We start from the raw sequence: 25,622 nt of genomic DNA, 5'->3' as shown, positions 1-25,622 counted from the left end.
GGCACCGACAAAGGCAAAATGTGCCGTTCCACCATATCAGTTGTCACCGGCCATTGCAGAAAACGGCATCATGCCAAAAGGGGCAGAAATGTCAAAAGGGGCAGAAATCCCCTTCACCTCCAGGAACTTAAACGGTCCTCACCGACAGAAACCTCCTTCTCCATGGGCTTGTGGAACTGTCAATCCGCAGTCAACAAAACCGACTTCATAGCTGGCTATGCCAACCACCTTTCATTGGAACTCCTTGCTCTCACTGAGACTTGGATCAAACCAGAGAACACTGCCACCCCGGCTGCACTCTCCACTAACCTTACACTATCCCACACCCCGCCTATCTGGACGAGGAGGCGGAACGGCCTGCTGATCTCCAACAAATGGAAATTCACCCGCTACTGCCTTCAAACAAATATGTCTCATTCGAATTCCATGCCATCACAGTGATAAGCCCCAGCAAAACTCTACGCTGGTCATCTACCTACCCTCCAGGCCAACTAGGGCGACTTTATTGGCGAACTTGACACTCTGCTATCCTCCATCCCTGAGCATGACTGTCCGCTTCTTGTTCTCGGGGATATGAACATCCACTTAGATGCCCCAGGCTCAACGGACTTCTTGGCTCTGGTCCACTCCTTTGACCTCGAACTGGTTCAAAGCCCACCCGACTCACAAAGCTGGCAAAGAGCTTGACTTGATCTTCACTCGGAACTGCAGCACAGACACCCTCATGGTGACGCCTCTCCATCTTTCTGACCACTTCTTCATCCAGTTCAACGTCAGCCTGTCAGAACAGCCTCCGGCTCCTCAGCCGATGGTCACGTTCGCCCGCAACATCCGGAACCTGTCTCCAACGACTTCTCCTCTGTGGTTGCCTCCGGTCTACCTCCACTCAACACCTTCTCCTCTCTGGAGGTTAATGAAGCCACTGACTCGCTCTGCTCCACACTGACCTCGTGTCTAGACGAGCTGTGCCCTCTTACCACAAGGCCAGCTCGATCCAAACATTCTCATCCATGGCTAAATGATACCCTCCGATCGCAAAGCGCACCAAACTCAGAGCCGCGGAGAGGAAATGGCACAAATCCAAACTAGCTGACGACCTCAAAACTACCAGACACTCCTGACCTCCTTCTCAGCCAGCATCACTGCTGCTAAGACTGCTTTCTACCATGACAAAATCAACAGCGCTACAGACACTTTCGAAAACTTTTCTCTCAACCTTCAAATCGCTACTCAACCCTCAGCTGCCTCCTCCTCCATCCAGCCTTACTGCAGATACCCTCGCCTCATTTTTTACAAACAAAGTGGCGGCAATCAGCAGTCAATTCTCTACATGCCCACTCAACGATCTGACTCAGATACCACACTCCTACAACCTCTAGGGACTGCTGGAACATCTTTTTCAGCATTCACGCCTCTCTCCGAGAGTGAAGTGTCCAGACTCCTGACATGCAGCCGTCCTACCACATGCTCGCTGGACCCTATACCCTCGAGCCTACTTCAGTCCATCAGCCCGACCATCGCCTCCAGCTATCACACATGTGATCAATACCTCGCTAACCTCCGCACATTTCCAACAGCGCTCAAAGTGGCCCGGGTAACACCGTTTAAGAAAGCTTCTCTCAAATCGAGAACTACCGCCCTGTCTCACTACTGCCTTTCCTATCCAAAGGCATTGAACGAAGCAGTCTCCAAACAGGTCTCTGACTTCCTTTCACAGAACAACCTTCTGGATCCAAATCAGTCTGGGTTCAAAAGCGGCCACTCTACCGAAACGGCTCTGCTGTCTGTAACAGAAGCCTTAAAGAAGCCAGGCGGCGACCGCCGGGTCATCAGTACTCATTCTGCTTGACTTATCGGGTTGCCTTTGACACGTTAATCACCGTATCCTTCTCTCTATACTCGCTGACATGGGAATCTCCGGTTCTGCTCTCTCCTGGTTTGAATCCTACCTCACAGGACGCCGTTTAACGTTATCATGGCTTGGTCAGCTATCCGCACCTCACCATCTCACCACAGGGTCCCCAGGGCTCAGTGCTGGGCCCCTCCTCTTTGCTATCTACACCACCTCCTTGGGACAGATTATCCGTTCAAGCGGCTTCTCATACCACTGCTATGCAGACGACACACAGCTCTATCTGTCCTTTCCACCTGACGACCCCCTGGTTTCAGCACGGATCTCAGATTGCCTTCAGACATAGCTACATGGATGAAGGCACACCACCTCCAGCTGAACCTCTCAAAGACTGAACTGCTGGTCATCCCAGCTAAACCTACCATACACCACGACATCAACATCAAATTTGACTCCCTGTCTGTTTCAACCGACCAGGACTGCAAGAAATCTAGGAGTTGTTCTCGACAACCAACTAAACTTCTCAGATCATGTTGCCTCAGTCGCCCGGTCATGCCGTTTTAGACTCTACAACATCGCGGAAAAAATCAGGACTTACTTGACTCAAGATGCTACCCAACTTCTGGTTCAGGCAATAGTCATCTCACGACTTCGACTACTGCAATGCCCTCCCTGACAGGTCTCCCAGCCTGCGCAGTGAAACCACTTCAGATGATCCAGAACGCTGCAGCAGCCTGGTCTACAACCAACCCAAAAGGGCACATGTTACCCGCTGCTCATCCAGCTACACTGGCTACCTATGGCGGCCCGCATCAAATTCAAGTCTCTAACGCTTGCCTACAAAGTAGTCTCGGTTCTGCTCCCACCTACTTGAATGCCCTCATACAGACTTACACTACCTCCAGACCGCTTTCGGCCCTCTGACGAACGACGCCTAGCTCTACCACCGCACGCCAAGCCAATCCAAACTTTTCTCATCTGTTGTTCCTCGTTGGTGGAACACACTGCCAGTTCCTACAAGGGCAGGGACATCCTTTTCCACTTTCAAAAAACTCCTGAAGACCCAGCTCTTTAGAGAACATCTACTCTCATAGCAACACTTACAACAAGTCTTACTGATCCTAGCACTCACCAGCCGCTTTAAACTGACAAGTAACTGCTAAAACAGCACTCACCGGCGCACTTATTCTTACTGTACTCTAATGTTTTTTTGAAACTGTCCTAAAATTGTGAGAATTGTTCTAAAACTTACTGTTTACCATGTTAGTCGCTTTGGTTAAAAAGCGTCAGCCAAATGTAATGTAATGTAATGTAATGTAATGTAATTAATGAACATTGCAAGACACTTAGCCCATCTCTCTTCTATCTCTTCCCAGAAAGATTTTATTCGACTTTTTTGAACATTTATTTTATCTAATGACATAGAAAACATAATGAATCCACATATCCTTATACATTATGCACAACTTTTATTCACTGTAAACCATAAGACTGAAGGCTAATTACTCACGTATTTCTTAAAGTGACAGGCACTCAATTACACCTACACATCACCAATGTGCACTCAATTAGACCTACACACCACATGAAAAGTAATAGTTTAAAAATCAATATTAAAGCAGTTGGCAAGTCTGACAGATTGAGGGGACTTAGCCAACATTTTGAATGTTTACAACTCTCATGCCCCTCCCCCACTACCACCAAGCACCCTCTCATCGAGTTTGTGCTCGTCAGTGCCTCTATGGTCAGTGCGCACCAGACTGCACCAGACTGTGATTGACAATCAGATCTCACACAGCCCTGCTCTGATTGGACCAGAAGAACCGGGAGCTGTGGATTTTGGAAATAAAATAACAGGCTCTAGGTGGAGGTAGAAGTGCAGGTTTTTTTCTAAAACCGGCTGATTTATGTTGTTCTGTCGAAGCATAGTGTCAGTTTCAGTGAGTATGATCAAAAAAATCTTGCCAACTGCAGCTTAAAGTATTCAAATTACTAAATATGTTTAGATACTAGTAATATGCAGATTATAAAATACTATACATCATTAACTAAATACAGTTTATATGAATTTCTAAATATAGAAATCTAGGATGGCCACTGGTGTGAATGATCACACTACAGTATATTCAATATTACTGATGTCCCCAAATTGTGTAAATTCCCCCTACATGAAGAAATGAAGAACCTAAGGGGGAATTCTTCCCATTTTGAAAATTGAATTTTAAGCCCTGCTCTCTCTTCTAATTTTCTTGTTGAAAAAATTTAAAAATGTATTTTGAATACTTTTTTGCCAGCAAAGGTGTATCAAAAAATGTGAATAAAATTATCGGTATCATTATCGGCCGAAGTGAAATCTTAATCGGTATCGCCCAGAATGTCAATATCGGTGCATCACTAATCCGGCCAGTGGTGGAGGAAGTACTGAAACCCAGTACTTATGTAAAAGTACAAATACACAGAGAAATATTTACTTTAGTAAAAGTAAAAGTACCACAATGACAACCCTACTTAAGTAAAAGTAAAAAGTACCTGCTTTTAAATGTACTTTAAGTATTAAAAGTAAAAGTATTTGCATAATGATTTATTCTCTTAATATCTATATTCTAAAACGAAAAATCAGTATGGGCTGTGGCATTTTAATTAAGCTAGTTTTAGGTAATACTCGACTAGATAGTTTTAAGCTAATCCAATTGTGCTTACCATCTGTGGCTCAGTTTACATTCTGACCTACAATTCTAGAGACTGTAATTCTGGTTGATCTGCTGAGTAATATCATTCAGCAAAACACGAGAGCCTGAAGTTTAACGGGGTAGACAAGGGAAACGTCGGGTGGATCGTAATGCCAATTATGCTGATTGAACAGAAAAGTTGCTGAGAAAGGTATCTTTATGATTAGGTTCAGTTTCACTTGCGCAGACGCATAGACATTGAATGAGCGCTCACATTACTACCCCCCAATTGTAGGCTATGCATATTTATTTGATCACACACAATTAAGGAATATTTCCTAATCTGGAAAATGAAACCACCGGTTCATTAATAGTCTACCATTCATTTGTGCCGCAAATGATCAGACGTGTGACAGAAGCATGGGCATAGCCTGTAACTTCGCTGATCCGCGGATAGCAATCTCATCGGAGAGGAGGCCCTAACGCTGCAGATAACAGACAGAGAAAGGCACAGAACACAGTTGCATGTACAGTGTAGCCATGGGTCTGGTGAATATAGCCTACCGAATGCAGATGGCTACAAGCTCACACTTTGCCTGGTCTAGACTAGAAGCTTATGTTTCTAAGAATGCACGTAGCGCTCCAGAATCTTTGGTAGCAACCCCGCCCCCTGGTAAAACAAACGTGTTTGTCAGAGAGAAAAAAAACTGATCATAATGTATAGTAAAAAGGAACGATGGTGTTGTAGAAATGTAGCTAGCGGAGTAAAAGTACAGATAATTGCTGTAAAATGTAATGAAGTAAAAGTCAAAAGTATGCACTATAAATTTTACTTAAGTAAAGTACAAATACGTGGAAAATTTACTTAAGTACAGTAACGAAGTATTTGTACTTCGTTACATTCCACCACTGAATCCAGCAAACCACATTGCGGAGTGGTGGAAGTGCACAAACTCCCAATGGGTTCTCCATACGCTGGAGCACGGGTACGAGCTACAGTTCGCCCGTGCCCCACCCGTCTTCACAGGCATCAGGCGGACAAGGGTCTCGCCCGTGCGCGCCCCAGTGCTCCGCAAGGAGATCCGGGAGCTAGCGGTCAAGCAGGCCATATGCTCAGTGCCGTGGGGCCAGTGGATAGAAGGGGTGTACAGTCACTATTTTTTTAGTTCCCAAGAAGGATGGCAGCCACTGAACGCATATCTATCAAAGAGTCCGTTCAAGATGCTGACGCTGCAGCACATTGTTCAGAGCATGCAGCAGGGGGATTGGATGGTCACGATAGACTTGAAAAATGCATATTTTCATGTTCTGATTCATCCTCGGCACAGAAAATACCTGTGCTTTGCGTTTGAGGACGAGGTGTGGGAGTTTTCGGTCTTACTGTATGCTTTGGGCTAGCTGTAGCGCCCCGCACCTTCACTAAAGTCATTCTGGAGGCGTTGGCCCCTCTAAGGAGGCGAGGTATTCGCATATTGAATTATCTGGACGACTGGGTCTTACTGGCAGACTCCAGGGCCCTCCTGGAACAGCATGTAGCCGTTGGGTGACTGAGATTTCAGGTGAATTGGGCAAAGAGCCGACTCATGCCCACGCAGACAATCCCCTACCTGGAACTGGAGCTCGATGCGGTGGGCATGACAGTGAAATTGTCTCAGGCACGTCGGGCAGGCCTTCAGCACTGTATTGGCAGTTTTCGGCGAGATGTAATGGTCACCGTGCGCATATGCCAGCTCCTTCTGGGGCTAATGGCGACGGCGGCGCATGCGCTTCCCCCTCGGCCAGCGAGGAGATTGCTACTGTGGGCGAGGTGTCACCTCCCCTCAGTCCGCGAAGTTCATGTGCCGGGCGAGCAGAACAGGGCAGGTATGCTGTCGAGAGGCCCGCTGTCACATCAAGAGTGGCACCTCCATCCACAAGTAGTGGAGGGGTGTGGCAGCTTCTGGAGAGCGTAAGTCAATGTTTTTGCTTCACGCGAGACGACACACTGCACGAAGTGGTTTGCGCTGACGGAGAGTGATGCTCCGCTGGGAGTAGACGCTCTAGCCCACGAATGGCCCGAAGGCCTTGATACCGGCGGTCTTAGAGAGGGTGAGGAGAGACAGGCAAGAGACTATCCTGATAGCCCCTCATTGGCTGGATCAGATATGGGTTCCGGAGCTAATGGCTCTACTGCACGGCAAGCCGTGGAAACTCCCAGCCCGCAAAGATCTGTTGTCCCAGGCGGACATGGTGATTTGGCATCCGGCGCCGGAGAGATGGCAGCTGGCGGCTTGGCCCGAGAGGCTGAGGCTACTTAGCGCGGGGTTGCCACTCTCGGTGGTGGAAACCATACAGAGTGCCAGAGCCTTGTCAACCCGATCGCTATACTCTCTAAAGTGAAAAGTGTTTGCAGACTGGTGTCGAGAGAGAGCGCTCCATGCTTTAACATGCCCGATCGAGGAGATCTTTCGAGGAGATCGAGGACATTTTCTGCAGCATCTTTTTGACCTGAGCCGAGCCCCGTCCATGCTAAAAGTTTACTTGGCAACCATATCGGCTTGTCATGTGGTAATAGTCCATAAGTCGTTGCACCGATAGATATTAGAAAGCTAGATACCACATTTTCCGTCAAGTTCTATTAGGTAGCATCTTAAACGCGGCCGGCATATTGCTGGGGGCAAACATCTTTACTGTCTATGGGCAACACTTGCCGGCAATCAGAGACACCTGTCTGATTTCCAGTCAGAGTCACATGCTCTTCCATTGGCCTCCAGTGATTGTTGCCCCCACCAAGATGGCGTCACTATTTACGTACGTTTTGGAGCCCAATGCGGTGTCTAGCTTTCTAATATCTATGGTTGCACCCATTACGCTTAGCAAGGCGACTTGCTTGTCTGCATCGATGTCGTTAGCCACGAAGAACTGTTCCAAAGCGCTCCACATACGCCGACCACGACTCCATCTTTGGGATGAATTCCCCTATCGCGGTTCCTATTAACACCATATTGTCTAACTTTTAGACGTTTTATCCTCGTCGTCAATTTTTTTGTAGTGTATTCCACTAAATAACACACAGTAGGCTAAACAGTCAGCACTCTTGCGGCACGTTCGCTCTTTACTCGGCTCAAGCAGGAACTGAATACAGACATCTCAGCATTCACTAGCTAGGCTGAGATGATTGGTCTAGCCTACGGCCCAACCAAGTTACCAAAATACCAAAACTCAAAAGTTTCATACATCACAATTATATTTATATGTTTAACTTAAAATATGTGTTGTGATGGAAATGACAGTGTGTGGCGGAAAAGACAAAGTGTGGTGGAGATGACATGACATACATAAACAAAAGCATTAAGAATAAAAAAATGCATCCCTACTATATGTTATGTAATTATGATCTCCCCCCTACTAGATTCTTTAGTACTATGAAGCAAATAAACTGTTTTTTTTTTTTAGCATGGGCAATGTCATTTCCAGCACAACCTGTCACCATGTAATTTCCACCACCACCATGAAAAAAGTAGTGGAAATTTGACCCCTTTTCTTCTAAAATATAATATCATGATATTTTAGTCTTTTGATGCAAGTTGTTAGAGTTAGCATTAGATATACAAAAAATACATCCATGTAATACCCTGTAGATTGGCTATCGTATAGAATTTACTAGATATGCAAATCTAAAACAATGATCCCAGGATTCTATTTTGTACAATGTGGCGGAAATGACAGTGAACCCAAAAATATAAGAAATGAAAAATATAAGAAAATGTGAAATAAGGCAATATATAATATATATGATTGAATATAAGACAAATATTATAGCCTACGGAATGCAGAAGCCTATGTTTCAAAGATTTAGAAGCGGGGAAGCGGGGCACATAGCGCTCTGGAATCTTTGGTAGCAACCCAGCCCCCTGGTAAAACAAACGTGTTTGTCAGAGAAAAAAAAAAACTGATCATAAAATGTAATGTAAAAAGGAGCGATGGTGTTGTAGAAATGTAGTTAGCAGAGTAAAAGTACAGATAATTGCTGCAAAATGTAACGAAGTAAAAGTCAAAAGTATGCACTATACTATAGATTCTACTTAAGTAAAGTACAAATACGTGGAAAATTTACTTAAATACAGTAACGAAGTATTTGTACTTTCGTTACAGTACATTCCACCACTGTATTTTCACATGCAAATTAGGTTTTTGGCAAACAGCTTTTGGCAATGGTGCAGCAAATTTAGGTTTGTCACCAAAAGTTCACTAGAAGTTTGACATTATTGGCTAAGTGTGGTGGCAAATCACTGGTGAACACATTTGCCACTAGTGGCAAACTTGTCATTATTGCAAGAACTTTGCTGGAAGTTTGCTTCTAGCAGCCAACATTGGCAAACTTACTTCTGCCAATGTTTTCTAGCGACCTCATTTGTTTCCCACAAAGCACTCACAACTTTGCTGCAAAACATTTCATTTGTGTAAGGACTAGCACAGAGAAGGAACTATTCATTGTTCTTAGAAATGTTTGCCAGAACAGATAGTGACAGAATGTGATAATATTATTATTCTGTAAGAACATTTTGAGGACTTTTGTGCCAAAGCAGAAACCCCTTTCTCCTTTTCAAAGTATATTTTGGGTTGTTTTTGCCTTTATTTGACAGGGCAGTGTAGCCTGACAGGAAGCAAGTTGGAGAGAGATGGAGTGGGATAGGGAAAAGGAACCCTTTTGTATCTTCACAGTATGATATATAAAACTTGTGGTTCCTCAAAAGAGGGCAATTTTCTTTATTATGTTTGATGGATTTACTTTGACTTAAGAACAGAGATGAGTGGATAAACTTTGTTGCTGGCCTACACGCCATAGACATAATGGGTAGTAAGTAAGATCCTGCAATCAGCTGTCTGGTGTGGCTGCAGGATCTAGCGAGAGCAATGATGCAAGGAGCTGTGTTTTAGTCGCTGTCCAAGGTGCTGACGAGCTGCTGACCTGTTGTAGGATGGCGATTCATGACCTAGCTGGAGGCTACACGTCAAACAACAACTAGCCCCCCAATAATTGTTCTTGTTGATTCCAGTTAGACTGGACTTTAGCCTGGATTTAATAGCCTATCCTTACTGTTTCCAAACTTCAGGACGGCGATGCATGCTTTGTTTGGAAAATGGAAACAATGTCTTGCTACCTGTGCTGGGTATCACGTACGAGTGAAGATGCTTTAACAGCTTCTCCTTTAGGTGGAACAATCAGCTAAACATGGATGAGGATAGTTCTCCAAACTCCAAATCCATCAATTTATATTGATTTATACAGTAGCCTATGCATATGGAAGGCGACAGTAGGCCTACTGATTTGTCACGAACTTGTGTCGGATCACTTTCCTTTAATGAGCTATATTACACGTCTCGTGTTCAACAAAGTCAGCGTGATTAGTAGCGTTATGTGTGGTACAATTCAATGAATTTAAAATGATATAATAGTATGATAACTGTACCAGGTTAATGTGGTGTTTTATTTGAAATGACAAAATCGCGGTGGCATGTGTGATTGGCCGATGAGGATGAGCTATAGAAGTTCTATGATAGAACCCTTCAGTTCTGGGCCTACGTTTTAAGACGTTCCATTCTATCTTGCAGTCAATGTCATGGAAACAACCAAACATTCTATCAAATACTTGCATTGCATTTTGGAAAGCGATCGGCACGCAGATTTTTTGGCTTGATTTTTGATAGTGATTTTCGACATAACTCAGACACGTTGATCTTACAACCTTCTTCTGATTTAGAGGTGAGCTCCATCAATTATTTTTGTTCTGTATTATACTATTTCAATTTTTACAGCGAAGGGGAAATGCGTTCGATTTACCGGCTCTAGGCCCAAACTCAACAACACTTTGGCTGTAGGTCGCCGACGCCGACAACTTGAAACAGACATTTACTTAAAAGGCCCAAACCTAACTTCACATCAGTCAATCGCCGTACGTTAAGGCAGCAGCAGAACTACAGTTACACCCCACTAATGATCAGCGGGCAACCTGTAGAGAGAGTCACAAGTTTTAAATACCTTGGTGTCCACATTACTGAAGACTTAACATGGACTGTTAACACTCAATATGTTCTGAAGAAGTCCAGACAACGACTCTACTTCCTTCGTCAGCTAAGGAAATTCAAAGTTTCTACATCCATCATGAAGGCCTTCTACACTTCAGCGGTTGAGAGTGTTCTAACTGGTAGCATCATCACCTGGTATGGGAACTCCACAGTTAGAGATTGTAGTACTCTGCAGAGAGTAGTGCGCTCAGCTGAACGTACTATAAGAACTCAACTCCCTGCTCTACAAGATATCTATTCCAGAAGAGTACTCCTAAGAGCCCAAAAGATTCTGAAGGACTCTTCATCCTAACAATGGATTATTCCTACCGCTGAAATCAAGAAGACGCCTATAGTCACAAAGCCAGAACTGAGAGACTCAGGAGAAGTTTTTATCCCCAGGCCATCCTAACTCTGAACTCACACTATACTGACTTTTGCACACATTCACTCTCAGCACTCTCAAACATTTCCCAACTCTGAACTCACACTATACTGACTTTTGCACTCATTCACCCTCAGCACTCATGACCCCCCACACACACACACACCTACAAGACTTTTAGCACTTTTACATCCCTCTCCCTATGCTACAGACCTTTTATTTATTTTCTTATTTCATCACACGTCAAAACACACACACACACACACACATATATCTGACTTTTCTCCAACTTTTGCACACTTTTTATTTATTATTTTTGATTTCTCCTCCATCTACCCATGTCCTTGATTGCCTAGCCTTTTCTGCCCCCCACCCCCCACTCCACCCCCATCCCCAACACACACACTTACATCATCACTGTCATCACTTCACATACATACAGCACACTGCTTCTACAGTAAGCCTCCCTACATACTTGCTGCACACTGCCCCCCACATACACAGCACATTGTCTTTGTGGATCTTCCCAACACACATCCTCTACATACCTACAGCACACTGCCCCCACCTACCCACACACACACACACACTACACACATACACACACACAGTCACTGCTCCACCCCACACACACATCTTCACTGTCATCACTACACATACATTACATACAGTACTCTGCTTGCAATAGTAAGTCCCTGACCCCCAACACACACACTTACATCATCACTGTCATCACTTCACATACATACAGCACACTGCTTGCTACAGTAAGCCTCCTCTACATACATTTGCTGCACACTGCCCCCCACATACACAGCACATTGTCTTGTGGATCTTCTCCAACACACATCCTCTACATACCTACAGCACACTGCCCCCACCTACCCACACACACACACACACACACATACACACACAGTCACTGCTCCACTCCCACACACACACATCTTCACTGTCATCACTACATACATTACATACAGTACTCTGCTTGCAATAGTAAGTCCCTGACCCCCAACACACACACACTTACATCATCACTGTCATCACTTCACATACATACAGCACACTGCTTGCTACAGTAAGCCTCCCTCTACATACTTGCTGCACACTGCCCCCCACATACACAGCACATTGTCTTCAGGATCTTCTCCAACACACATCCTCTCTTACATACCTACAGCACACTGCCCCCACCTACCCACACACACACACTACACACATACACACACACACACTGCTCCACTCTCCCACCCACACACACATCTTCACTGTCATCACTCACATACATTACATACAGTACTCTGCTTGCAATAGTAAGTCCCTGACCTTCAACACACACACTTACATCATCACTGTCATCACTTCACATACATACAGCACACTGCTTGCTACAGTAAGCCTCCCCTACATACTTGCTGCACACTGCCCCCCCACATACACACAGCACATTGTCTTGTGGATCTTCTCCAACACACATCCTCTACATACCTACAGCACACTGCCCCCACCTACCCACACACACACACACTACACACACATACACACACAGTCACTGCTCCACTCCCACTTCACACACACATCTTCACTGTCATCACTCACATACATTACATACAGTACTCTGCTTGCAAGAGGTCCCTGACCCCCAACACAACACACACACTTACATCATCACTGTCATCACTTCACATACATACAGCACACTGCTTGCTACAGTAAGCCTCCTCTACATACTTGCTGCACACTGCCCCCCCACATACACAGCACATTGTCTTGTGGATCTCTCCAACACACATCCCTCTACATACTTACAGCACACTGCCCCCACCTACCCACCTACACACTACACACACACACACACATACACAGTCACTGCTCCACTCCTCCCCGCCCACACACACATCTTCACTGTCATCACTCACATACATTACATACAGTACTCTGCTTGCAATAGTAAGTCCCTGCCCCCTACATACACAGCACATTATTTCATCAGGGAAGCTTCCCAACACACATCCCCAACATACTTACAGCACACTGCCCCCAATACACAGCACATTGTCTCATGAGGAAGCTTCTCCAACACCCACATACACTCTATTTCTTCGTAAAACTAGCTCAATCTTCATACGTTTAATTGGCGTGAATGAAGAGACACATAATGATCCTTCAAATAAAGCCTTAACTACTGAAATTTTACTTTGGAATAGCATAAGACAGCCTGCCATTTAGATCATAGCCTACTGCAAACAACTCGTAGGCTAATTATGATGTTAATCTATATTATGAGTCTGTGATATGGACTTATTCTTACAGCATTGTAGAAGTTCATGGAAACTCAGGCATCTGAGATAAAGATGGAGGTGAGGACCTCTGGAGAGAGGCAGCAGGAAGACAGAGCATCCTTACTGGAGACCACCACCTCTTTTAGGGTCTCTGAGCTAAGGGAGCTTGAGGAGTACTTTTTTGCTCTTGAGGCAGACAGGAGAAACCTCCAGGATCTCCTGCAAGAGCAGAAGGAAGACCATGAAATGGCACTGAAAGCCCAGAAGAGGGAAATGATCCAGGAGAGAATGGAGTGGGAGAGGCAGATGAGGGAGAGAGAGGAGGCCCTGCAGTCTGCGTTCATGTCTGTGGCTATCAGAAGGGAAAAGATGATGAAAGACCTGATGGCCAAAATGGTAAGACACTTTGCTGTTGTGTTGATTAAATATGGCTACTTAATGGCAACACAAAACATTTTAACCATTGTAGTGTGTATTAAAAATTGAGTGTTCTTTTTTCTTTAGAGTACCACCAGTCTCAAATACATGGACAAAACCAGTGGGACTGGACACATTATCACCTCTCATGTTGTTCCTCAGGTATATTCTTCAGAATCAGAATCAGAATCATTTTATTCCACACAAAAAAAGAAATAACAAGAAATGTTACTTGGTGAAATGGTGCAAGACACATAAGAAGTATTTAAATACAAATATATAATGTAATATAATATAATATATTATAATATAATATAATATAATATAGGCCTATATATATACAAATATGCAAATATGACAAAGTGCAATTACAAACACACTACGCAGAAAGCGGGCTATTTATGTTGTCTATAGGTCCTTACACTAAGTCTAGATATATAGTGCTTCACATTCACAAACAGATGAACGTGTCTACTGATGTACAAGACTTTTCTAGAGTTTCCAAGTCTCTTCAGCATTGTCATGTCTGCATGTTTTCTCACACAGGGTGCCCTTAACCTGGGAGGAACAGCTAGAAAACAACCCAGAAAATGGTGGTTCCTCTCATGCTGCTCCTCTTGTGCTGCTTCTGAGGTACTTCACTTCACTTTTTTTCCCAGGCGTGCTCTGCTTATGATCTGTTAGTGGATATTTATGGTATTTGAATTGTGAATAAAAATGTTCTTAACAGATTAAGAAGTTTTAACATGTGAGTCACTCTTTTCAAAAGATTCATGAATTGTGCTTTATTTTCTTTAGAATGCAAACACCAGCAGTGCGACAGCAGACAAGAAAATGGCAGATCTGCAGCTGATCGCAAAGCTGGAGGAGCGTGTCAGAAAGGCTGAAACGAAAAAGCAGCAAAAAGCCCTTAAGAAGGCAGAAGAGCAGGCAAAGAAGGCCGAGAAGAAAGTGATGAAGGCTGAGAAGAAGAGAGCAAAGAAAGAGGAAAAGAAAACAAGGAATAAGGATGAAGAAGTCAAGGAAAACAGTCCAAAACAGCTTCTGTCTTCAGCTGCAAAAGAATGATGTGACAAAACATGTCTCATACCCGGCAGTGAAAGTCACATTATTATCATTACTGATAAAAAAAATAAAAAAATATCACAGTAATATATTAAATACATCTTTAGTCAATATTGTGTGTTGTACATGTTGTATTTGTATTGGTATGATTTACCAATGAATGTTTTTGTACCATGAAGGTATCTGCACTGAGATAAACAAGCTTTTGAGCAAAAATATTTTTATATGCTTAAAATTATGTGTTTGGAATTATTTTGTTTTTTATATACTGTACATTTAGAATTAATGGGGGCATGAATCCTGGCATGCTGTCAGTCATATGCATCAAATTCGGTAAAATTCTACTGGTCTCTAAGGATACCATTAAGAAAACCCATGTGAAAACATTTGGCAACACTGATAGCTTAGATTTGGGCAGCCGTGGCCTACTGGTTAGCGCTTCGGACTTGTAGCCGGAGAGTTGCCGGTTCGAACCCCAATCAGTGGGCCGCGGCTGAAGTGCCCTTGAGCACCTAACCCCTCACTGCTCCCCGAGCGCTGCTGTTGTTGCAGGCAGCTCACTGCACCGGGATTAGTGTGTGCTTCACCTCACTGTGTGTTCACTGTGTGCTGAGTGTGTTTCACAGATTGGGATAAATGCAGAGACCAAATTTCCCTCACGGGATCAAAAGAGTATATATAATTTATATACTTACTTACTTACTTAGCTCTTTGATTATCTCAGTAAGCAAAGGCTCATAAGAACACAATGAAGTAGTGGCACCAAGGATGGTGATCATTTGCCTTGCAGTTCAGAAGTACAGTAAGGTGCTTCATATTCATCTTATATGATTTTGTTGGATAAATTCATTGCTGAGGCAAAATATGATAGATCATATATACAGAAATGTGTAAATTTAAAGGGGCATGTGAATTGATCACACAGGTCTGGTATGGACTGATCATTGGATGAATTGACCATGTTAAGGTGCTATGGTGGAGTGTGTGCAAGGGTGGTAGTGCAAAAGTGAACAGTGCAAGAAATTGAACATAATAATGTTGCGTTTCATTCAACACTAGACTAGTTTACGTAATTGCAGTGTAATGTGGTTTGATAAATTGGACAGCCCTGACTTTACAGTCTTCACCAGGGCCGCCGCTGCCCATACACAGAGTACGCAGAGCGTGTAGGGCCCCAAGTACCTAGCGGCTAAAAAAATGTCATGATGATTATTACATTACAAAAATATATAAATTAGTGAACAGGCCCACCGTTGTTTTTTTTCTAATTTGTATACCCTATCACTCAATTCGGGAAAATTAGATGTTTTTACCTAATATAGCCCTCCTGTTGTGTTCGCGGTCAAATGTGACCGATTGAGAATTATTTTCTCTCAAAAATATTGTTAACCTATTTTGACTACCATGAGGCTCCTTGACTTTGTTCAGGGCATCTGAACACACAAAACAAATTTTGATAATTTTTATGACAATTTGAGCGTTTTATTTAACTATGAACACCCATGTGTATTTCCGGTCAAAAATGACCGACCATTAGAAATGAATGGATGAGAAAATGGTCAGTGTATAAAATTGAGTCCAGGCACATACTTATTGATCAGATGGACTGTATGTGCTTCTGTACATTAAAACACACACAAAAAAGCACACCCTCACTCCCCCTCTTTGCTTCTATGCCAGCCCCCATTGGAACCTTTCCCCAATCTTTCCCTTTCTGACTTGCATCAGGTCAGTGAGGCCTACAGGCCATACATAGCAAATGGAAGTACAAAACTGGTTATATTCAATAGAACACAAGTTGATAAAAAGGTCTATACTTAGCTGTAAAGCTAGCACTGAACAAAGTAAGCACAACTCTGCTTGTTGCTTTTTTGGAATGCTTTAATAATTTTGTTGATAGACAAAGTTATAGGAAAAAGAGAGTAATTTGCAGCAAGGCATCAGAGAGCGATTCTGATATACATGATTTGTAAACAGGAAATAATGAGATGAATTTATTGATTAATTTGGACCGGTGAGAACATGAGTGGTTTCTTCAGACATCCACCTTAGCCACGTTGTCCTCCAGCTGCTTCACCATAGGATTCTCCACATCTGAATACAGAGAAGAGTCAGATTTGGTCCAGTTCATTAATCCTCTAGTAGTTAGTCTAACTACTATTGATATATTGTATTCTAATGCAATGGCACACCACATTAACCATAACACAAGTATTTTAGTTTGTCATGGTCCATTTGACTTTTCAAAAAATAGTGATCACAAGTTCTAAGCCAGAAACTGAAACAGTTATATTGAATGTCTCAAATATGACCTTCTCCATTATGATGCACATCTCCAAGCAAAACATTTCACACATATAAACTGTCATTCTGCCTAGTCAGATGCAAGGTTTGTCCAAGTGTTCCTAGAAAGGGATTTAATATGTTTTGCTTGAATTTATGCATTTGGTCTTGAAGAAAGAAATTTCTGGAAAAAAGGTCCGGTAACACTGGTGCATGCATAACCATTCAATCATTAGAGATCCCAGTATGTGATGGATTTACAGTGGCTCAGCCTAGTTGTAGCTGGAAGAGCATGGAATGCATGTCATTTGCCTGTGGTGGTAATTAACACCTTAACCTACTATGTTAATTAAGTGTATGAAATTGATCAATGATGAAGGATGTAATTTACAATACTTAGTAGTAAATCATGTTGGACTCAGTATTAGAATTTTATGTGTTAAACATACTTTCATAACTTAGGCTAATTCCTTATGACTCATGTATTAACATACCATTAATCAGTTAAAACATTAATTAACTTAGCTGTTCTAAAATCAGTGTAAACTATGGAGTGGCTAATTGCTTTTCTACAACGGTTATTACATACATCTGGCAAGATGTCATTAAACAAAGGCACAGCAACGAGAAATGTAACGATTTATTTAAGCAATAAGCCACGAGAGGCCGTAGGTTACGCTGATTCTACAACAGCTAAGGGGCGTTGTTAGGCACAACGCGCTAGCGGAGCCCCCCTTAGCTGTTGTAGAATTGCTTTTCTAAAACTGTTGCTATAAATACCTGGCAAAGTTTCATAAAGTAAAGGCAAAGCAACGAGAAATGTAACGATTTGTTCATAGATAATCATTCTTCAGCCAAGAAATATATTTCCTCTATCTGAATGGTTGCCAAGCAACATCAAGTTGCAGCTACTCTAACGTTTGTGTAAGTTGTGGTAGCGCATTAGCTAGCCTACTATAGATTGAAATGCGGTAAAGATGTATGTTTGTATTGGATTTTACAACATCATTAAACGCGATTCAGCCAATCATCATCAAAGACTAGAACTATTCGTTTTAGAATGGTGTGTAATATGACCGCCCCATTGTATTGCCAGTGCACCATCCCTTACTCCAGGAAATCCTTGCTAATTTCAAGTCTTACACCTTCTGTGAAGGTACTACTTTACCATTAAGTGTGTGTGTGTGTGTGTGTGTGTGCGTGTGTGTGTGTGTGTTCAAATGTGTTTGCATGTGTATTTGGGTTATTTTCTAATGAAGAATATATTTACGATACATTCTTAAGGGATATAACATGTATAATTAGTTGAAGGCAAGAAAGGGTTTGAAAACAATACTAAACAACATTTAGGCTATAACAGGCCATGGGCATACTTCTTGGGTGTTTACACCTACTGTATATGACTGCGCTATGCATGCACTGCAGTGGCAAGTAACCTAAGTTGGTACTTAACCTTTCAGCCTGATAGGCCCCAGGACCATGGTGGCTGTGTGGTGCTCAGAGTCCAAACTTCGAGCTTTGCGGGTGCGGCATCCGTCTCGACAGCGAGAGTTGTAGTCATTTTTAGGGCAGATGATGACCTTGCACTGCAGGTACACATATTCATGTGCCCGCAGGAACTTGAAAGCCTGGAAGCGAAAGCCTGCGTGACTCTCAGAGCCGCTCACATAGGAGTAGTATGTTGTGTCTTTTGGACACCTGTGAGAGAAAAACAGTGTCATTGCAGAGTTACCTGTTCTGTCATACTGTAGGCAGCATTACCAGCTTGGTCATGTGCAGGGATGGATTACTGGACGGGCCTACTGGGCCCAAGGGGTCAGGGGGCCCTGAAGCCCAAGCCTTTGCAGGGAATCATTGCCTCAATATCAACAAATCAGGATGTAGGCTATGAATCTGATTGAATTTAGTATTGGCCATCCCCAAAATGCACCAGAATACAGGAAATCACAACAAACAAGTTAAAAAAATTCTGGGGGAGGACCCCCAAACCCCCCCTCCCAAATATGCGACAATTAGTGGGGGGCCCTTAATAGATCTGGGCCCAGGGGCCCGAAAGTTCATAATCCGTCCATGGTCACGTGAGCATTATAGCTGAAGATTTCAAATTAAATTCTTCATAAACCAACTATAACAAATTTGGCCCTTATGTGTTATTGTATTATATAATGATTAAACACATGTAGAGGAGGGAGGGGAACAAGACATATCAATCCTAGTAGTCTTACCCATTGACCAGTAGATAATAGGCGCGGTAGTCAGCATAGTCATGTGGGTTTGGTGAGGCCACACACGTATCCAGAAAGAGGACGAGGCTGCTGTCAGGTCTCCTTAGGCTCACCTTAACGTACATGTACTGATTGAGAGTTACATAGTACGGATTATCATGAATTTGCTGGTAGAAGCTCCCAGAGGTGTAGAAAGCCATGGTAGTATTGAATCGACCAGTTCCAGTGATGGTAAAGGTGGAATTTTCTCTGGCAAGATACATGATCTGTGATACGGAGTCCTTTTCCATGTGACAGGTAACAAACAACTTGAATTCACTTGAATGACGCGTGATCTCCCCAGAGCTGGTTGGATATGCCCGCACAGCATTTTCATAAATTACACGACCGTTGTCAAACTGAACAGAACAAGGGGTAGGGGGTAGGGGCCAAAACAAATACCAATTATTCAGTTAATCCATGCAAATCATAACTAGGATTTTTAAACAAACTACATTCACAGTATATTCTACACAACTGACATATCTGAAGAGAAACACAACAAGGTTGTATTTGTGCTGTGAAGTGCACCTTCAGGTCGAATACCACGTACCTTTCTCACTGTTCCACAGCGGTTGAGAGGAAACTCAAACATCACCTGGTAACTGTTTGTGGTCGGCCGACAGTGTTCATCATTGACATAAAGATCATGACCATTGAATCCCTGACTAGCCAGGAAAGATCTTGAAATAACAATGTTCATGTTGTCTAAAACACACTGCACCCTGCCTATAAAAAGAGTTGAGTATAACACAATATTAATATTATATTAATATGATCACATTATATGCATAATAATCCTCCATCATAACATTTTGTAGCCACATGCTCTAAGTTGTTTTTCTTCAGAGTGGATTACTGTGATGGATTATTTTTATTCTGAGTTCAGTTGAGTAGAAGACAGCCTGGGAGTTGATGCTGTACAGTGGCTGATTCAGGTTTCTCAGATGTCACTCACCTTTATCAGTCGGCAGGGAGCTGATGAATTGAGCCTGGAAGCCACGACCTACTACACTACTATCACTACGGAAACGCACAGTCATGTAGTTGGAGGAAGAGTGGAAGGTGTCCAGAGAGGAGTTGTGGCAGAGCCGACCCAGCTGGTTGTGGCCCACTGAGGAGCCGTCATGCACAGTGATGTAGTCACAGCTACAGCAGCGCTCCATCCTGAAGACATAAGTGCATGGGAGCAATTGTGGCACACATTTGCAGAGCAACAGTGAATGTTTAGTAAAAAAAATAATGCATCTCTCCACTCACTCCAGATCTGAAAAAGTGAGGAGGATTCTTTGTCCATGAGGAGCTGACAGACTCCACACACAGTAGGCATTATCATGGTAATAGCTTGGATAATATGGGCTGGAGAAAGTTCCAGAACCATTCAGGTGTCCTCCACATTCTGGATGGTCCACTGGAAGAATTTTAAAGATTTTTAAAATAATGGATGCCCACAATTATTTTTAAAGGACTTTTGCTTTCACAACTATTTGTTTACTGCCTAGTGAATGGAGGATAAAAGTATTTTAGGATCAGGGCACCATTAGGCAGTATACCAGGTTTTCGAATAGGGATGTTTTTAAAGTGAAGTGAAAATGAAATGTTATTTTAATAATCAAACTGTTTCTCATTTTAACATTAATATAAAAAAAGTATAACATCATTTTCCTAATATGTGTCAATGTAGGCTATAATCACTGAAGAATCAATGTAGAGTAAAGAATAATGGCCAATACATCAAACTGTTCATCTATGAAATTAGAGGCAGAGTGCAGAATACTACATCATGCATCTAAAGTATTGGATTACAGGGTGTATACATCAAACAATACTGATAAACTAAATACAATCTGAAAGTAAATGTAGTACGTGTTGAGGCTGGTAGTGGGTCCCAGGTTGTGCTGTGGCAGTAATCTTGAAAGAGAGAGAGAAAGTACACAGGTAGAGAGAGAGACACAGAGATTAATTTCAGAGCACAAACCAACCATTATCAAATTAGAACCAATCAAACCAACCAATCAAAGGTGATGTATTACCATAGTAATCAGGACAGCAGTTTCCATAGTGTTGGCATGAACTTGAGCAGGAACAGCTACCATAGTTGTTGCCACAATTGTACCTGCAGGAGTTGTAAACTAAAAGGCAGAATAGATATGTATACTGCATAGTAAAATATTGTTAAAGGTACAGTCAGCAATCATACGCAATTTCAAGCCCATTATATTTTTGTCACGTTCAATAACCATGTCCTCCTGATCAACTACCTGCCCATTCTGTGACTACACTGTAAAAAAAATCGGTCTCTGTAGGCAGCCCAGGCTCCGAAAACTGGGGCAGCAAACACAAAAAGGAACCCCTGTGTGAAGTTTCTCTGGGAATACTGAGGGGAGGGTTTAGCTACATCTCTGGAATGCTTTGTTTGGTCGTTGGTTAAAATACAATGTAGCCTACACTGTCTTGGACAAAAGTGTCTACTAATAATTTTAAATATAATTTAAACATAAATGTAAACAAACAAGACTTCCTGCGCAATCGCTGACTGCATGTTTAATACTGATATACTGTGGGATGGTTCTGCGATAAATAGTAGACCTACTCGTGGTGGCTGGTTGATATGTTGTAGAGATACTTTCACAGTAATCTAGAGAGAGAGAGAGAGAGGTTAATTTCAAAGCACAAATCAACCGTTCTCAAATTACCAGAGAATTTTCGAAGGTGATTTATTATTACCAAAGTAATCATGACAGCAGTTTCCATAGTATTGGCATGAACTTGTGCAGGAACAGCTACCAATGTTGTAGCCACAATTATATAAGCAGGAACCTACAAGGCAAAAAAATCATAAACCTCATGAAAATGGAGTAATGTTCAATGTGTAAAGTGATTATTTATATTCATGTGGTACAAAATCTGCCAGTCTCAACATAGAACAATGGTCATATGTTCATATATCCTGCAAAGGCCTTGAAAAATATTTCTGGGTAAGATGCCACTTGGAACTGTACCTGAACCGGTGGTCCAGTAATCTGGAGACCAAATAAAGAGTGTTTAAAATGCATAACCTTTGAATCATTGACTCATGAAAGTGAAGTAATCATATTTCTTCTGATATTATTGGTTATCTATATGACACCAAAGTAAATAAAACTTATCCAAGCAAAATAATTTATGTTGTGTAGTAGCTGAATATGTGTTTATATATGTGATTTAAAGAAATAATTAAATTATTATCAGTTGTGTTTATAGTTTTACTCTAATGTCTCCTTATTTCAGAAAAATATATTTGCACAGATTTGATTGTGTGGTTGTTTCATTCCATTCAGTGTCCTCAGCACATTAGCCAAGTCTGATACAAAAGAAGCATTGTTTTTTCTTTGGTATAAAGAAATAATGAAGATATTGTCATTTGTTTTTATAGTTTTAAGTCAATATTTATCCGTTATCATAAAAGCTATGTGTCATGTATGATACCTGCTGTTGACAGCTATGTATCATAATGGATACCTGGTGATGCTGTTGATGTATCTACGTGGCAGTAATCTTGACAGGAAGGAAGAGAAGGAAACATAATGAGGGAGAGCTGGCACATCTATCTTTAACAATAACCACAGCCATAGTATCACTTTATCACAACATTTCTTACTGTAGATGTCAGGGCAGCAATTTCCGCTGAAAAGACAGGAGGAACTACAAGAACATGCATTAAAACTTCTGCCACAGTTGTATCTGCAAGAGGGCACATCTATAAAAATGAAAGAAAGAAGTTAATTACTAAAAATTGGTGGATAAATGAGGATTGTTTCGTGTATACGTGAAAAAAAACATTCTTATGACCTACCGTTAAAAGTGTACTCGGCATGGAATCCTGACAGAGATTGACTGTTATCAGTCCTAAAAATGACTGTCAAATCATTTCCAGTGGAATTCAATACCATGTCATTGATGTTGCCACACATTTTGCTGAGGAGACTTGAAGATGTTGTGGGGCCATTGTAGACACTGACAGAATCATACATGCAGCCAGTAGCTTGTTCTAGACTGAATGTAGAGCAGAAGGACAGAATAGATTAATAAACATGAGCAACATTTCTGAATTTCATTGATGCCTGCCACAGGATATCGGAATTCAGGAAGCTGCTCCCTAGCACATGGGCAATGTAAAGAAAGTACTCAAGGTCTGTTTGGCAAAAAAGTGACTGTCTCCAAATAGGATTGTTTGTTTAAAAAATTAAATTACCTGATGTTTAGGAAATTAATGGATATGATTCGGTTTCCTGTACTCCGGATCCTCCATGTGCAGTGAAGATTGTTGGCATAACCATGAGGATAGTTAGGGCTTTCAATCACACCCCATGATGAAGTCAAGTACCCACCACATGGTGGTGCAGATGGGTCTTTAAGATAGTATTCTGTGTTAGTCTCTCATTAATATTCAGATTAAGATAACATATTTTTGTATTAATCTTTGAAGGTTCATTACTTTTTTAAATAGATTACCAGTAACTTAAATGGGAGAATGAAAGAACATAACCCTAATTTAAATGATGGGAAAAGAGCAAAGTCACTCGATGAGCAACGTGTGTGCATGAACTAAAGCTATTGTGTGGCATTTGAGAGCATTGAGCTGATCCACTGATGTTTAAGTTTAGGATCTTGTCCAGCGAATCAAATTTGGATATAGATTTGGCTTTGTTATTAAACTAGCTTTAGGTTTACTTTAGTTTAGACCATGCACTTTGCCGACTTTTTAAATTAGGATCCATAGCCTCAGAGGGTCTCAGATAATATTTCAGTTTTAAACTAGAACACTAAACAATGCACACACTTTGTGAAACTTTTTGTGATGGTAACTGGAACCATACCTGGGGTGGCATCATGAGTCATCCAGTAATCTGGAGATCAAATAAAGAATGTTAATGAACAACCTTTGACTAATTCACTCAAGAAAGAGAAGTATTCATAATTTGTCTATGTATAAAATACATTTTCTGTTCACAAATAAGCTATTGGGTGTCAAGGTGACACCAATGTGACACCAAGTTACATAAATGAATATCCTCTTTTTTTCAGAAAAAAGATCTTTGCACAAATGTCAGTGTGCAGTTGCTTCATATGCAAGTTTTAAACTACTAAACACTAAACAATGCACACACTTTGTGAAACTTATTTTGAGAAGAACAAGTGATGCTGACTGAAACAATACCTGGAGTGGTGGCCTCTTCAGTGGTCCAGTAATCTGGAGAACAAATAAAGAGTGTTAATGAACAATCTTTGACTAACTGACTCATGAAGTATTAATTTGTCATCTATGTATAAAATACATGTTCTGTTTACAAATGATTGGTATTGCAATGTGACACCAAGTTACATAAATTGGTACTTATTTCATAAAAAGATCTTTGCACAGATTCTAGTGTGCAGTTCAGTTGCTTCATTCAATTCAGTTTGACTCTTCAGCACATTAGCCAAACCACCGATATTTGAGATTAAATTTGCAAATACATTTTGCCTCATTATGAAATTAGCTTAAGTTAGACTTGCACTTTGCCCACTTCTTAAATTAGGACCACAGCGTCAAGGGTCTCAGATAATATTTCAGTTTAAACTAGAACACTAAACAATGCACACACTTTGTGAAACATTTTTGGAAACAAGTGATGCTGACTGGAAACGTACCTGGATAAGGGCTGGTGTACCAGTAACGTGGAGCATCTGGAGAGCCACAAAAGAGTGTTAATAAACAACCGTTGACTGAATTTAGAATAGTGAACTGATACTGATGTGTAGACATATTGTGGCTGTAAAAGATCATAACCGATTGTATTGTATCATAACTAATCTTATATTTTGCCTCAGACATCTTAGAGAAAACTTGTAACAATCCAAAAAGCTCGCTTACCTTGACCATTGCTCACAGCTGCAAAGGTGCAGAGCAGAAGAACAACTGATCTCATCTCCATCTTTCTCCTCAGTTTGAATGTGTCCCAAAGCTCCCAGTGTCAGGCCATATATGCTCAACTTGAGACCTCAAGAGCAGGATCCTTCTTTATGACAGTCATAAATTCATGCTAACAAAGATGGGAAATCCACATCTGTCACACTGAAATTAACAGATTACCGCCATTTAATTTATTTAGTTAGGCCAAGTGTCGGCTTAAACAGTACATGCAGCTGTTTGCATACATACATATGTGTGTGTCTTCAACCAGCATTGTGTTAAATTCATTGACAAGAATGAATTAATTAATAATGAATGAATTAATGAATGAATGAATGAGTAAATGAAATATGAAATAAGCTGCATCTGATATAACTGCCCAACAATATCAGGAAAAGGGAATTGTTTCCATTGTTTTGTCT

The 25,622-nt window shown here is 41.7% G+C and overlaps 2 protein-coding genes across 3 annotated transcripts; one reads left to right on the top strand and one right to left on the bottom strand.

Annotated features, from left to right (window-relative positions):
* The first annotated feature begins 10,159 nt into the window (after positions 1 to 10,159).
* On the top strand, positions 10,160 to 14,827 carry LOC125311521. 2 transcript variants are annotated; one of them, XM_048269667.1, is made up of 5 exons: positions 10,160 to 10,267; positions 13,433 to 13,632; positions 13,741 to 13,815; positions 14,200 to 14,286; positions 14,452 to 14,827. In XM_048269667.1, the coding sequence occupies exons 2-5, from the start codon at positions 13,483 to 13,485 to the stop codon at positions 14,719 to 14,721; spliced, it is 582 nt and encodes a 193-aa protein (XP_048125624.1). In that variant the 5' UTR covers positions 10,160 to 10,267; positions 13,433 to 13,482; the 3' UTR covers positions 14,722 to 14,827. The 2 variants fall into 2 exon arrangements, with proteins under 2 accessions (XP_048125624.1, XP_048125623.1); XM_048269666.1 differs by having other exon boundaries at positions 13,268 to 13,632; positions 14,452 to 14,826.
* A 1,754-nt stretch (positions 14,828 to 16,581) lies between these two features.
* LOC125311512 (deleted in malignant brain tumors 1 protein-like) lies at positions 16,582 to 25,259 on the bottom strand. The gene is made up of 19 exons (XM_048269644.1): positions 25,162 to 25,259; positions 24,939 to 24,974; positions 24,466 to 24,498; positions 24,125 to 24,154; positions 23,500 to 23,656; positions 23,101 to 23,300; positions 22,906 to 23,004; positions 22,767 to 22,802; positions 22,268 to 22,288; positions 21,993 to 22,085; positions 21,859 to 21,903; positions 21,299 to 21,397; positions 21,132 to 21,176; positions 20,526 to 20,676; positions 20,224 to 20,432; positions 19,819 to 19,994; positions 19,227 to 19,624; positions 18,455 to 18,699; positions 16,582 to 16,812 (listed from the first exon to the last, which is right to left on the bottom strand). The coding sequence occupies exons 1-19, from the start codon at positions 25,220 to 25,222 to the stop codon at positions 16,754 to 16,756; spliced, it is 2,193 nt and encodes a 730-aa protein (XP_048125601.1). The 5' UTR covers positions 25,223 to 25,259; the 3' UTR covers positions 16,582 to 16,753.
* Between the last annotated feature and the right edge of the window lie 363 nt (positions 25,260 to 25,622).

Source organism: Alosa alosa, chromosome 18, assembly GCF_017589495.1.
Source record: "Alosa alosa isolate M-15738 ecotype Scorff River chromosome 18, AALO_Geno_1.1, whole genome shotgun sequence".
In the NCBI taxonomy this organism is placed as follows: domain Eukaryota; kingdom Metazoa; phylum Chordata; class Actinopteri; order Clupeiformes; family Clupeidae; genus Alosa; species Alosa alosa.
Note: the sequence above shows the minus strand (reverse complement) of the source record. Positions and strands in the feature narration are given on the sequence as shown.

Bases quoted from the DNA above. Each gene is read 5' to 3' on its own strand.
- LOC125311521 (XM_048269666.1), top strand. From the start codon at position 13,282: ATGGAAACTCAGGCATCTGAGATAAAGATGGAGGTGAGGACCTCTGGA. The intron at 13,633-13,740 runs GTAAGACACTTT...TTTTTTCTTTAG, and splicing joins AAGACCTGATGGCCAAAATG to AGTACCACCAGTCTCAAATA. The intron at 14,287-14,451 runs GTACTTCACTTC...TATTTTCTTTAG, and splicing joins CCTCTTGTGCTGCTTCTGAG to AATGCAAACACCAGCAGTGC.
- LOC125311512 (XM_048269644.1), bottom strand. From the start codon at position 25,222: ATGGAGATGAGATCAGTTGTTCTTCTGCTCTGCACCTTTGCAGCTGTG. The intron at 21,398-21,858 runs GTAGGTCTACTA...TCTGCCTTTTAG, and splicing joins ATATCAACCAGCCACCACGA to TTTACAACTCCTGCAGGTAC. The intron at 16,813-18,454 runs GTTAAGTACCAA...CTCTGTATTCAG, and splicing joins GGGGCCTATCAGGCTGAAAG to ATGTGGAGAATCCTATGGTG.